This window comes from Tubulanus polymorphus, chromosome 2, assembly GCF_964204645.1.
Source record: "Tubulanus polymorphus chromosome 2, tnTubPoly1.2, whole genome shotgun sequence".
Taxonomy (NCBI): domain Eukaryota; kingdom Metazoa; phylum Nemertea; class Palaeonemertea; order Tubulaniformes; family Tubulanidae; genus Tubulanus; species Tubulanus polymorphus.
The window spans coordinates 27,441,735-27,456,229 of NC_134026.1; the positions used below are offsets into that span (position 1 = coordinate 27,441,735).

General features: G+C 35.9%; 2 protein-coding genes across 3 annotated transcripts; one reads left to right on the forward strand and one right to left on the reverse strand.

Annotated features, from left to right (window-relative positions):
• Positions 1–2,106: 2,106 nt before the first annotated feature.
• Positions 2,107–2,727, reverse strand: LOC141899130 (potassium voltage-gated channel protein Shaw-like). The gene has a single exon (XM_074785283.1). It carries the CDS (start codon positions 2,725–2,727, stop codon positions 2,107–2,109), a length of 621 nt encoding a protein of 206 aa, XP_074641384.1.
• Positions 2,728–6,273: 3,546 nt separating this feature from the next.
• On the forward strand, positions 6,274–10,048 carry LOC141899861 (uncharacterized). Of its 2 annotated transcripts, XM_074786441.1 has the most exons (7): positions 6,274–6,400; positions 7,499–7,666; positions 7,948–8,101; positions 8,999–9,149; positions 9,230–9,288; positions 9,377–9,442; positions 9,522–10,048. In XM_074786441.1, exons 2-7 carry the CDS (start codon positions 7,524–7,526, stop codon positions 9,633–9,635), a joined length of 687 nt encoding a protein of 228 aa, XP_074642542.1. In that variant the 5' UTR covers positions 6,274–6,400; positions 7,499–7,523; the 3' UTR covers positions 9,636–10,048. The 2 variants fall into 2 exon arrangements, with proteins under 2 accessions (XP_074642542.1, XP_074642544.1); XM_074786443.1 differs by lacking the exons at positions 6,274–6,400; positions 7,499–7,666 and adding an exon at positions 8,689–8,828 and having other exon boundaries at positions 7,972–8,157.
• The last annotated feature ends 4,447 nt before the right edge of the window (positions 10,049–14,495 follow it).

The window sequence follows — 14,495 nt, forward strand, 5'->3', positions numbered from 1 at the left end:
TTTGGTATTGTATAAGGGAAACTCTCCAATTCCTTTCTCGAATGAACGATGGTTTGTAAAAACAGCGTTGTAAAAAACACCGCAGTTGCTTTCATATAGTACACGTGCGTATATCGCTAATTTTTCTGTGATGAACGTTTTTAAGAGTGATCTGGCTGAAACCATGATATGTTCAATGAACTAGATCGACTATTGTCACATATGTTCCAAGAAGACTAGTGTCATAGAGTGAAGCTGTAGTGCCCAAACGCTGCATTGATGCCAGATCGTCTTCCCAGTACATTATTAATATATACCTAGCCCGACAGTCACATCTGTTTTTCAGCGCCAATTTAATGGATTTAAAATGCTTTATATGTATTATACATGCCAGCAATAAAATCTATCAAGAAAATGTAGATTCCCTGTGCGTGTGGTAATGGTGGGAGTGGTGGTGGGTGGTGGTTGTAGTGGTGAGGTGATATTGGTTTTTTTGGTGGTCCTCGTAATGGTAGTGGTGGGAGTGGTGATGGTCCTGTTAATGGTAGTGGTGATGGTCCTGGTAATGGTAGTGATGGGAGTGGTGATGGTCCTGTTGATGGTAGTGGTTATGGTCCTGGTAATGGCAGTGGTGGGAGTGGTGATGGTCCTGGTAATGGTAGTGGTGGGAGTGGTGATGGTCCTGTTAATGGTAGTGGTGATGGTCCTGGTAATGGTAGTGGTGATGGTCCTGGTAATGGTAGTGGTGGGAGTAGTGATGGTCCTGTTAATGGTAGTGGTGATGGTCCTGGTAATGGTAGTGGTGGGAGTGGTGATGGTCCTGTTGATGGTAGTGGTTATGGTCCTGGTAATGGCAGTGGTGATGGTCCTGGTAATGGTAGTGGTGGGAGTGGTGATGGTCCTGGTAATTGAATGGTGGTAATGGTAGTGTCGGCGATGTTGGTAAAAAAGATTCTCTTCGATTCAATATTGTGCGTTACTACTGGCATGTCCAAACATGTATAAGCCTACTCATTGGGCTATTTTCGGATGCGACTAAAGCTGGAAAAATTGCGATAGGTTTCATTGAAATATACCTCTCTATGGCTGTCGTTTACAGCTGCCGACCCCTTTCTTCGGTCTAAGTTAATATATAACGGACCATCCGATACTTAACATATGGTGATGTATATACCTTTACAGTTACTAATTTTCAGATGATTTGAGCTCGTGGACCATATAGTATTATAGGAACGAATCACAATGCATTATTTGGATTTTTGGTTCGAAAAAAAACTATTTTCAATATGGAATTGGTTCCATCTATGTATGCAAATAAATGTTCGGCGTTGCCAGGATACAGGATGCTTGACTAACCCAGATGTGATATATCTTATGTTTATCAATTCATCTAGTTTCATTTCAACTAGCATCATGATTTCAAATAAATTCATATATAAAACAGCATATGGTTCGTCCTCAACGTGTGCTTGAAAAAAGACAAGTCTCAAAACTGCACTAGAACGTCACACTACGTATTCTGTCTGTCACCAACATCGATATTTGCATTCAAGTTAAGAATAAGAAATACTACAGAATCTAGTGTTAGTTTTGACATGACATTAGAGCTTGGTGTCATTATGCTACCGGCTTGAGTGTTTGTTCTGGGGAACTTATAGCTCATTATTCTTGACAAATCTACGACGAGAACCGACATAGCGAATAGAAGCAGAGACATACTTTCGATAGAGCCAACATTGAACACGAAACAGGCAAAGACAGAAAGGAATTGACATATATGCCAATAAAGAAATGGAAAGCAGGTGTTTGCAATGTGATTTGACTAAGTTGATTCTATAAAATTGCGCGATATTACGTTTTTTACAGGTCAAGTTATACAGCATGATATTTTTCGTGCAGAAAGAAGCAATCTATGTTTTCATTGAATTTTCCAAAACAGCATAGTTTTCATGTTTTCATTCGGCTGATTAAATGAGGAGTTGTTTTCAGTGCACTTGCGCATATGAATGTCGGCCGGGATTTAATAGCAGTTCGTTAAAACATACTCGAAGCAACAGTCGCAATAAGCTGAGAGATATTTCTGGACATGAAATTGCAAAGAAAATATAGTTGTTGCGAAACGACACGTTATGTAATTTCCGTGTATCTTCCGTGTGACGAGGTAGAAGCATTTAAAAATGTACTGATTGTACTTTTCGGAATGAAATATACATGCATGATGTTTACACATTTATATACCTTGGCAGTCCCTGATGAATTCGGGTCTTCCATGAAGTTCCAGATTTTACGAAAATTTCTCTGTGTCGTTGTTGCATATGTGTCTGCCAATATAAGTGCGTCTCGGTCCGCAGCCGACGATTCGTCGAACTTGGCAACAATACCTTGAGTGTCCATTTCTGCACTGTATCCAACCCAGCAACAGGGCTCAATAGCCTGGTCTGGTATCCCGTAATATTCTAACTCATGTTTCAACGAACTGCCGCACAGATCTTTCGGGAGATGTAACTCTTTAGTACGATAATAGTTAAGTATCGCATCGAACAAACCAGGATGACGATCTATGAATATTTCTCGACAATTTTTCGCCTTCGGATGTTCAATTATATGATACAATTTAGTCCCAGGCATCCGTAGTATAGTCGAACGGAGTGTCTGAAATATCACTCCACTGACGTTGAAAGATACTGTTTCCACTTCGTCCACTAAGTTCGCATTTTTTTGAAAATAAACAACGGAATGATCGGCCATCGTTCAGTTTTTAATTCATTACAAAGCACGCGCGAACTTAAGATAATCTAAATTAAGAGGTAAAGACTTCTCTCCTCTGCTGGCGGCAGCAGAACGTCTGCTGTCCCATCGATCAACCGTACTGGTTTTCGCTGAAACAGGCGGAGCACATGCACACACACACGCATAAAATGTAATATATCATATAAATATATGTATATTTGTACCATGAATAGCAAAACCGTTCCATGTGAGTGAGTCACATCATTTTTTCATCATAAGCAATATACACTTTTGGTCAGTGTACTTTATTAAATGTACGCGCGAATGCCTGCGCGGTATAATGTGTATTACTTTCCTGATGATTATCGGAAAAATTGAATGAACAAATAAAAAAGTTCTACCTTTACATAGGCTATAGTCCGTAAGGCTTTTAAAATTCTAAATTGGATATGCAGAATACATATTTTGGGATAGAGCGAGCAAATTTATCGTTATGTGTAATTTTGTGTTTAAGATGAGATGTAAGGCAAATCATTATCAGTCCACTGATTTCACATATATATTGCGCCTTGCCCCGCCGTACACAAGCGAAAATTACGTACACGAATTCCGTACGCTTAACGCTTGGGAGGATTGAGCACCCACAACTGGCGAAAAACGCGCTAAAGAGCAGCAGCAAGGTACATTCTCATCGAAAATACGAACCTATTCGCCTTGTATATCTTTGCACTTCTCACAATTCACTGTTCCCGGTAAAACGTCACGAGTAGGCTGTTAAACTTGGCCGTTAATCGGAGCATTTGGTGTTTGGTTCACCAAGAACCTTAGTGTCTGATGTTACACAGGATCGTAGAGCAACGTAGATACACTGTGGAGACAGCCACACTGCCAGGACTGGGTGAAGTGTTTGGTTGAGAAGGGAGGGTATCTCTTCATTTCGGTTTTTAAGTAGGTCAGGTTTGAATCCCAACTTCCCGGGTTTACACACGTCCCATCAACGAACCATATAGCAGAGGATGTTTCTTTTAATCTTTTTCATTTGATTATATTTTTAATAGTTAACCGGCTACCCTGAAAGGGTTAAGTTCGCAAAAGTTCGTAAAATTCACAAATATTTCTTCAATACATTATTACAGATGTCTGTTCATATAATCATATTTCGTTTTTGTTAACAATCAAATACCCTTGCAGTTGTAACCACCCGACTTAGGCCGTAATTTTCTGTTTATTTATAGCCTTCATCCATGAAATTGTCACAAAAATCTATAAATCTATCATTCCGCAAACCCACCACAAAGTAATCGTTTCTGGAGGTGACAAACAACAAAACTAATTCGCTTAACAAATTGATTTAGCCCTTTCGTAATCAATAGGTGATCATCCAAGTATCAAGTTCGTGTCGTTGGACCGAAAATTTCATCATCCAACAAGTTATTGATTTTTGGATCAATAACAAATCGATAGGATCTGTAGAACCTTCCTAACTTTCGAAATGATATGTTATTTTAGATGCTTAATGATTCAGTATTTTGAAAAAATACCGGTAGGTTACGTACGTACATAGTTTAACGTTATATATTACTTTTATCAGTTCCAATTTACAACAAAACGTATTGTATGCTGTATATCATTACTGACTGGCATTTTTAAAAGTTACGAAATGTTACTCATTTGAGACAGAGATCCAAAACTAGATATTTGCTTCATGCTCTCGCTAAACCTGTATACAAATATAAATATATACTTCAATTTTTCCCAGTCTACATTCTTCATGTCGATTGTATTTGCATGCCCAATAATATTTCTATTCTGATACAGAAGCTCGCAAAGTAATTAAATTCGGTTAATTAGAATACGTTACGTGTAATTGATTTCAACCTAAAGGGGCGTGACACTTATTGAACGAGGATCATTCAGTAATATAATGTTGGTTAATGAATAGCGGCCGGCATATCGGTTTAGAAAACTCACCAAAAGTGAGCTTGACACGTATGGGTACCCGCAGTGGTGGCAATCGACGATTCCACGTATGGCAGGCGAGGATCCGCCAGGTTCGCTAGTAGATAGTTGATCGACCGCGTTCGATTTCTTCTACATTTCAATCAAATCTGAATGAACTTTTCTCTTAAAAGAATGAATTATTTATGAAAACTATAAGATATCCGAGTAGAAGAATGAAAGTATTGTATGTTTGGTGGGTGCTGTGATAATATATGGATTCAGGAGTCATAATCCAGTTTAAAGTTCAATATCCAGTTTAAAGTAAACTAATTTTGACAACGTGTTACTGCTCGTTACGCTATCTGGCGGTGGGATAGCTGGCTTTGCGGGTACCCCATTCGAAGTATTCGCCCTAGAAAGAATATTTCGTCAAATGTTGAAATTGAATAAGTAGAACATAACTCTCTAATCGAATGTTGGTTATTACACTGCAGATTCACATCTGTTGACTTTCTGCGGTAAATATTCTACTCAAGAGTTTAATTATTGATAGGTTATATTGACGCAGATGAGCATTTACTGAATTCAGTCCACTTTAATTATGATTCGCGTTTATCATTGTTTCATGACAATGATTTTATACAAATAATACATGTATAAAGTTATACTATTCCTTCATAATCTTTATCTACCATATACGGATACATCAATAGGCGAGTCAAGTTCAATGAATCATTATCTTAGAAATTTTCAGATGCATTGACAAGAAAATTAATCGGAAGCTTTTAGCCTAGCTGTTTTGTCAATAATCGTGTATTATCATCAATAACCGTTGCGCCATCTTTACGAAGAAGATCAAACTATTAACGTTTTTCGAGTCGCGCATTCTCTGCGTGTCATATCAAACATTTCTTTGATATTTGGTTTTCCTTGCAGAATTCAATGATCTGATTAAAAAAAAAATATATATATATATATATATATATATATATATATATATATATATATATATACTTTATTCACACTAAGACAGAGAAATGGATAATATGATGACGATGTCTGACGATGAACTTTTTATATTTTTATAAATTTTCATCATATTATCCATTTCTCTGTCTTGTTTAACTTTGTTGACGTATCACTAAAATGTTTTATTGTAAAATTTATTAGTGTGAATAAAGTATATATATATATATATATATATATATATACGGATATATATATATATATATATACGGATATATATATATATATATATACGGATATATATATATACGGATATATATATATATATATATATATATATATATATATATATATATATATATATATATATATATATATATATATATATATATATATATATATGTATGTATGTATATATATATATATATATATATATATATATATATATATATATATATATATATATATATATATATATATATATATATATATATATATATATATATATATATATATATATATATATATGTATATATATATATCCGATCGCGAGGTATCAGCATTTATCGAACGAACGAACGAAGGACATAAAATATTAAACACGATATGAATGGGACATTGTTTACTTTCCTCGTTCTCTGTCCTCGATGTTGTGACATTCTAGATACCGGTATGTAGGCATACTGATTGTCAGTTGCGTATATACAGAAAGTGTTGTCACAACACAAGCACTTAACAGTATCTTCTTACCTAAAACTAGTTGGGACTGTGAGTGCTAAAAAAGGTAGGATCTAATAACGTAATTTCTTCAACTTATGTATACGAGATTGAAAAGGATCAAGGGTAAAATTTTCGAGACAAAATGGATTTGTTTCTGCATAATTTCTTTACACTGGGTGCTTCTCGTGAGATAAGATGATATATATGTTATCGTGTCTAAGTGGAAAAAAAACTTTAGGAAAGGAAATCAACTCAAATATATATCGACGTATATACATGTATCATAAGAAATTTATAAAGAAATCGTAAATATATTCTGATTCCAAGGGATTTACGGAATCCATAAATTTGTAATTCCGAAACAAGATTCTACACTATTTTAACAAGAACATAACAGTGAAATCTCGCTACAACGAAACTTAGGGGTCCGGGAAATATCTTCTTTATAAATGATAGTTCATTATATCCAGCATGAAGTATATCGCATATAAAGTTTTCCCATTCGCTTGAATAGAAATCCAATGTATTTGTTGGTAACACCTCAATATAGGCCATAATAGTTGAAAAATACTTATGTTGATATAATGTGTCCAGCACAAGAATCTTGACCTATTTTCTATGATCGTTTCATATTCATGTTGTAATCCATTTTGCATAGATTTTTCAACCAAATATAAACTCTTCTTGTTTGTTAAAGTAAGTTTGCTATGAACTTTTTACATTAAGAAATGCTATATTTACAGACCTATAGTTTCTTTCTCAAATTCATTTTTCTTTTGATGTGCACCAATAAATCATTTATATCATATTGTAATATAATGTGGCTAAAACACCTGCACTGAACTGGTTTGTGAATAAATGAAAAAAATTGCGGTATTAGCACATGCAGTCATTTCGAATGATGGAAATATCACTTAGCCCTCGAGCGTGGTCAGCTGCTATTGAAAGGGTCGGTTTATTGGGGGATGGAATTGGCGATAACCAGTGAGTATATGCTCGAAAGCAGAAGGCCTGTAAACTACAGTCATCACGACATTCAGCATTTCCTATTTGCGTCCGAATGCCGACATATCAGTCGTGTATAGAATCTCGTAGCAGTGTTGATTATCATGACAGACGAATAAACGATTGAATCTAAGCATAATGCATTTGATATTTTCAGATACGATTTTCGGCTGCAACCAAAGATGTCTAAATGTGGCCGATGCTGTTCCCGGATTCCATGGGCAACACTTTTCGCGATCATACTGAATATTTGCGGGCTTATTGCGTTCACAACAGCGCTGTTTAATATATTAGAGACAGTTCAGGATTTGATGGGTATCAACTTGTACGTAAAATATCATCTTACAGATTGTAAGCCGCCTATAAAGACATAAATTCAATCATAACAACCTTTTTGTTAAATTGAAGCCCTTTAGGCCTATGTTGTTGTTAGAGTCATTTAAATTATCAACTAAATTAAGAATTATCATATCCGCTGCATTTACAGAAAATCCAATTCGGATTCATCCTTCATTTCTTCATTTCGTTTCCTTGAAATACTTACTAGTTTTGAATGAATTTCTCTATTTATACGAATTGAATCCTAAGGATTGTTTTATATTATAGGAATGCTACTTATGTGGTATCTGGTATATGGATAGTGATGATTATCATTGATATTTGGTTTTTTATAATCGCTATCCCCTTCACCGGAAGCACCAGGGATGATTGCTGCAAACAAGCGGCAGGTGCTTGTTTCGGAAGATGTTGTATAACATTGGTAAGAAAAATACGGCGCAGAAGGGACATTGGAATTGTTCGCATCTCGGACACACGGTATCTTTTTTACTGCCTGTCAAAAATAGAATTGATATCTGAACATTCAGAACCCAGTTCCTCAGTTGTGAGTTAAGAGTAAACTCATTGAAAATGAACTAATTTTACTCCGAGTTAACTCTAAGTCATGACTGTGTAACTGGATCCTGTGTTTTACGAAAAGTACCAACTTACCATTTCAAGGTGCGATCTTTAGATATCGGTGACAATTGCATTACCTGTTCGGCGCTTCGCTAAACCATTGGATCTTAGTAAAAATTTTGATTTGAATATGTTCAAACGCATTCAAATTAATATGTAAATTGATGCTAATGTGGTCTTTTTAGCCTTCGCTTTTTCGTGTTTTTTTCTGACCGTAGAGAAATCACATTGCACGAGATTATATCAATTACATTGAATATAGTTACCATTTTGTATGAGCTTGGTAAAAGTTTTCTAATCTAAAGCGAATCAAAACGCATTTTAATCAAGCGACACTGTTGATCATTTCAACATGATACGATTGAAAACTTAACGTATAGAATTGTGCAGTCACAAGAATACAGCTAAAAGATGAAATGATAATTCCAGTGGTCATTGCAGTAATTATTTCGTTATATACATGTATTGCCACATATGAAGCTTTGATCCGTATCACTGACTGACATCTGACAGTCAAGAACGACATGAACGTAAGTTAGTGGAAATTTGTAGTGATCAACGGAATCCAGCGCCTGGTTGTTCGGTAATAACGGGAGTAGATCAAATCTCTGGATGAAATACGGGATCTACGTTACGGATTAAAACATCAGATCATATACTTAATGTATTCGTAATACGAATGAGAATCTTTTTTTTTCAGAATATAGTAGTGGCTTTTCTGCTGAATTTGTGCTGGGTAATATTTTCATGCTTGTTATCAGTTGTCGTTGTGTTACTACTGGGTACAACAATTCTATGCAAAGCAGCCGAACGGCTTGGAAAAGATGCATGTGCCGTTCTTAACGATTTAAGTAAGTCAGGTGATCGAATCGATAATCTCTATATTATTTGTTCATAGAAACCGAAAATATTTGTTTATGATCATTTGTAGAAGTATTATATTTTAACGGAACAACCGGAGCATGTGAGGGTCGAGGTGTTTGTATCAAGGTAAGCACGGGATACAAGAAATGATGAATGACAAGATTATGAAAATATAATAATTTGAAATCATCAGTAAATGAAAATTTGCTTACAGATTGAAGAGACATGGGGTTCGAGTCTTGGCACGTTTGTTGGATCTTTAGTGATTTGCATGAGCATGGTAAGATCGATTATTATTGTGTATGAAATATATGGGACTAAAAGCCCAGTTTAACTTTCAACTTTGTCGATAATTTCAGGTAATTTTTGTAATGACGCTGAGTGCAAATTTTACACATTTAGAGCACAGGATCAAAGACTCGAAAAGAGATAAATTCCACGATGAAAATGGAACAGAAATGTCCAACATGTGAAGTTGAACTTAATGCAATGTGTACCATTTAGAAATGTGTATATCGTATGATATCCTCATGCACAAAATCACGAACAAAAAGTCGATTCGACCAAGGCCGCTGATGACTATCAACACATGTGTAAAAACATGTGTATTTGATAAAGAACCGCGAAAATTTCCTTGATTCGGTGGAAGCAAATAGACCATGTTCGCCTTGATTTTGCGTACATCTTACCAATGAGCGTACTTCAAACGTTCCAACATTTGTCAGCAGAAATAACGTCCGTGATAAATTTGCAAAACACGCGATCTTTGAATAATCGCCGAAACGATCACCGCAGCTGACTTGGTTTAAAAATATCCAAACCAGATTGGCGTATTTTTTACTCAAACAGCCATGATGGGGAACATTGAATAAAAGAACATGTATAAAACACGGATAATTTATAAAAGTTTACCTTGTTTATTATATGTTTGAGGTTTCGAAGGTGACGTAATGAAAACCATAAGCTATTAAGAACCAAAGCTACACGTATCATTTGTCATTTGAGGGCCATGAGAAGACCAAGGTCTCTTATTCATTAGCGTTTTTTGTTCACGCGTGATATTCGTGTATGTGAGAATCCTCCATAACGCAGTTGACGACAGAGCTAGTATTCTTCATACAGCACTGTGCTGCCTAAAATCATCGTTATTGATATTTACAGGTTATTATGGATAAGCCAAATGAATCGGATCCAGATGTTTCTATAAGGCGGAAACTTAACTAGCATTTTACCAACAAAGACTAAGGCAGACTAGATCTGTTGGATTAGGTATAGAATTTTCACGGCTTGGCTCAGTCCAAGCTCTTTAGTCGTAGTCGCCAGGTTTAAGTTTATATTGGTGAAAAAAAATTGAATCCGCAGACAGAAAAGCATACGACAGGTTATTAAATTTCATTGTAGCGGATACGGCAAACGCCGTAACTAACAATGTGGAATATGGTTGATTTCGCCAATGGCGTGAATATTTGGTAGAACAAAATCCAATCATTCCACCTAAAAGAGTAGACTTCCATGCGACTTTGGGGATACCAGATCTGTAACCGGCTGTTTACTCACCGATAAATAAGCTGGTTTTAACTATCTGGCTTGTGGCAATCTACTCATTCCAAAACCCAACGAGATAACGATGGGCATATTCTTGGGTGTACACAAAATGCCATTGGAGAAAACATTACATATTTCATTTTACTGTTGGCTGATTCTATTTTCGCGGAGATATGGCAAAACAACTGCCTCATGTCGACAAAATGAAGAAAATATAATTCTGATTAATGACCTAAACAATAGTTAAGGTGGTGTGCATTTAGGCAATTTAAAACCCATTTTTCTTTCTTGAAATTTATCTCCGTAACACACTTTTCAACTTCTGCGATCGATAATCGAGATGTGCGACCAATTTTCTGGATCTCACGGATGATGATCTCACTATTTCTATTGCACTTGTACATGTCGACGCCTCACAAGACGTAACCACACATGACAGCCACACAAACGTTATAAAGCCCTCACTACTCGAAGATTCCTTAGTGGTCGTCAAATGGCATCAGTATGTGTGTAGTTGAAAGTAATGAATTGCAAAACTCGCAACCACTATTTCTGATATATTTTACCTACTAATTGATCGGGAATACCTATAATGGACCAAGGAGTAGAGTTATACAATTACGCAAAATTTCATGATAAACTAATTTAGCGTGTATTTGAACCTGGATGGCAGCGGTAAACGGTTGATAGACTGGTCCCCGGTAACAGGTTGTACTACCTGATGATGAGCAGTTTGAACAACAAATCAGTGCCAATCAAAAATGTAAAGTAAATACAACGATATCAACATAAACCATGAGGAATAAAACCATGATGACGACGGCAAAAAGACATTAAGTTTGACAAAAATTAGTTTCGGACGCCAACCTTTTCCCATGGTAACTATCCTCCCAACTGTCTGAGTTTAAGCGAGTCTGAGCGAGATTTACTATATTTTGATAACCGGCCCTCGGAATATTGGACACACCAACACTATTTGTTGAGATGACTGTTTGCTATCATGTCTTGTATAAGGAATAACTTTCTAAAAAATCCTAAATGGCCTAGATTTCTTTGGTTCCACCAATTAATCAAGCCTTTCGCTTCCACTTATCGCACCCATCATGTATTTCTTACACGCTAGACATATTTCCAAAATGCGCCATCATTTCTTTAAAAATGATATTCTTGTTAATTATGAATTGGCACAATCGTCTTTACTAGTGATTTGTCATAATTCCACACGATAACCTCTCAATTTACCTTCGTATTTCAGAGCGATCATTCATTATGAGATCAGTCTAGCTTGTTTACTGGGAATATGGTCAATCACTATTGTAATCCTCTTTTCACTGTACCAATAGGCAGCATTGTGACAAGTGAAAGAGAGACCCTAAACTGCGATAAAAAGCAAACTTGTTGGCACGTTTGGATGTGGCATCAAAACTAGCTATGAAGATGTTCCAATGGGTAGATGCCGATCCAGCCTTTGATCACCAGACATTTACAAACGAATTAGTTGTATACGTGCCCGATTGACCTCTTCGTCTAATGTCAAGTGTGCAAGCGTTTTTTGTTTTTGCTGACGGTTACAGCACCGTGATAAATCATTACGAAAATATCACGTAAGCCACGGATGACAGCAGAAAGGATTCCACATAGGGCGGAAAATTCAGCAAATAATTAAGCGCTATATTCCCAATCTCCGAACACGAAAGCAAAGTTGCAATGTAATATTCAATATCGAACATCATGCGAGAAAGATTGTGAAGTAGTGATATTCGTGGAACCAACATTTCAAGAGGTTTCGAACGTACGACTAAGAGAACATCGTTCAAAAACTGCGAGAAAACACCGAGGTGATAAGTATTGATTCGCTGAATGGACGAAAACGATTTTTCATTCACTTACGTTGGAAGAAGATGTATACTATAGGAGGTTTGTTGAATATATGTTAAGATATTCGGAAAAGAAAATGCTATACGTATATTTTGTGGACATTCCTGTGTGGATTTTTTGTCACTTGGGTACTCTTGTTTAATGCTGCTTTAGTGCTGAGAATGCTGATAGATTGTATTTGTCGTGACGTTACCCGGTATAATTACCCTCCGACATCCCCGAGAATGCGCATCTTTCATCAGAACTACTGACGGGCAGCTGTTGGAACAAACTCTTTACACTTAACATATTCTACAGGTAAGAGATGCAAATACATTTCATTCATATTTTTCATATTCGTATATATAAACATTCATCGACATTTTGTCGATTGTTCAAGTTACAATTTTTTTGCTTGAGTAATTTAGTTTTTTATTTCCTTTTCCTTGTAATATTTCAATCCAATGCAAATATCCTCTGATCGTTAATTCGGAATTTGTTATCTATATTTCTTTGTAATATTTTTGCTGAACTACGCTCTGGTGGACATAGAAATTTTATTTAAATCGTGTATCTCAATACATACTCCACAATGAGGAGAATTTTTATCGTACAGCTGTTGAGTCTGCTGAATGCGGCTACACAGTGAGTTATTTTCTTTGGGTGAGCGTATGCATTTTGTTGTAATAGTTTGAATATAAATTTTAACTATCAATATTGTATATATGTTTTGGTAAGTAGGAAATGGTTGCAAAGTCGAGTGTTTCAGTGTTGTTTGTAGTGCTGTGGTTATAACATACTGATTTATGAAAATCGAGGAGTATTTCATTGGTCAAGAACCTTACATTCCGCCGGCCTCGAAAGGCAAAATTCTAATGAACTGCGAACTAACAACAGCATTTCGTACATATAAAGAACACGATTTATGGTCTTTACCCAGCAAAATTTCACGTCCACGCACGTCGACATGTATTTCGCATGATCGATACCAATAAAACAAATGATGACGGTTTCGATCCCATTCGGTCTAAGTCGCTGTTTCGTGTCGCATAAACATTATACAGTTGACTTTGCCCAAGTCGTCTTATATCGACTAATCCGACTTTCATTGCAAGTTTAAATTTGAACTCACAAACAGAGATGATTTAAATCATTATATATGATGACTTAGCTGAAATAAACTTAGGAAGATCAACTGTGTAAAACTAAAATTTTTGAATAGATGAATGATATATCATTCATGAATCGCAGACCAAGCTGTATAGAAATTTACTGATCAGATATTGGTGCATTAATGACACTGGTCTGTTTAGTGACAATTCGTCACCGGTTTCACCGGGTTTTACGGATGTAGTATGATTTTCATGCCACTCAATATTCTGGTCATGGACACGAAAACTGATTTACTGATCTATACCCGAAACATCCCCATTCCCGATAGCAAAGATTTATGGGATATTCATAGGATTCGAATATACGCCAGTTCGGAATTCTCTCGTAAATCCAACGGGATTTATTTGATTCAATTTCACAAAAAGCACCATTATGCCTTGCACTGACGTTAATTCGCAGGTCTTGATAAAAGCAAAACAGTTAAGCTCCTAAACACCACATCAAGACGTTCGTGGATATTGCTTCGCTATTGTTTTATCTATGAGGCTATGAGTTTGTCTATCAAAGTTATCACTGGAAAAATGAGAGTTAAGATCGGCAAGTTAAACTGGTTGATAAAATCATAAAGAAAATAATAAAGCGAGCTTTTTATGATGTGTAGTTTATTTATTCTTTGATGATATCGCAGAATATGAAAAAATATGATTCTTCGTTGGAGGTACCAACAGAGGGTGAACATAGAATGATTCATTATTATCAAGGGGTATATGCTTCATTCCACTTCGTTTGTCGACATCGTTTTCGGTATTTCGCTGTAA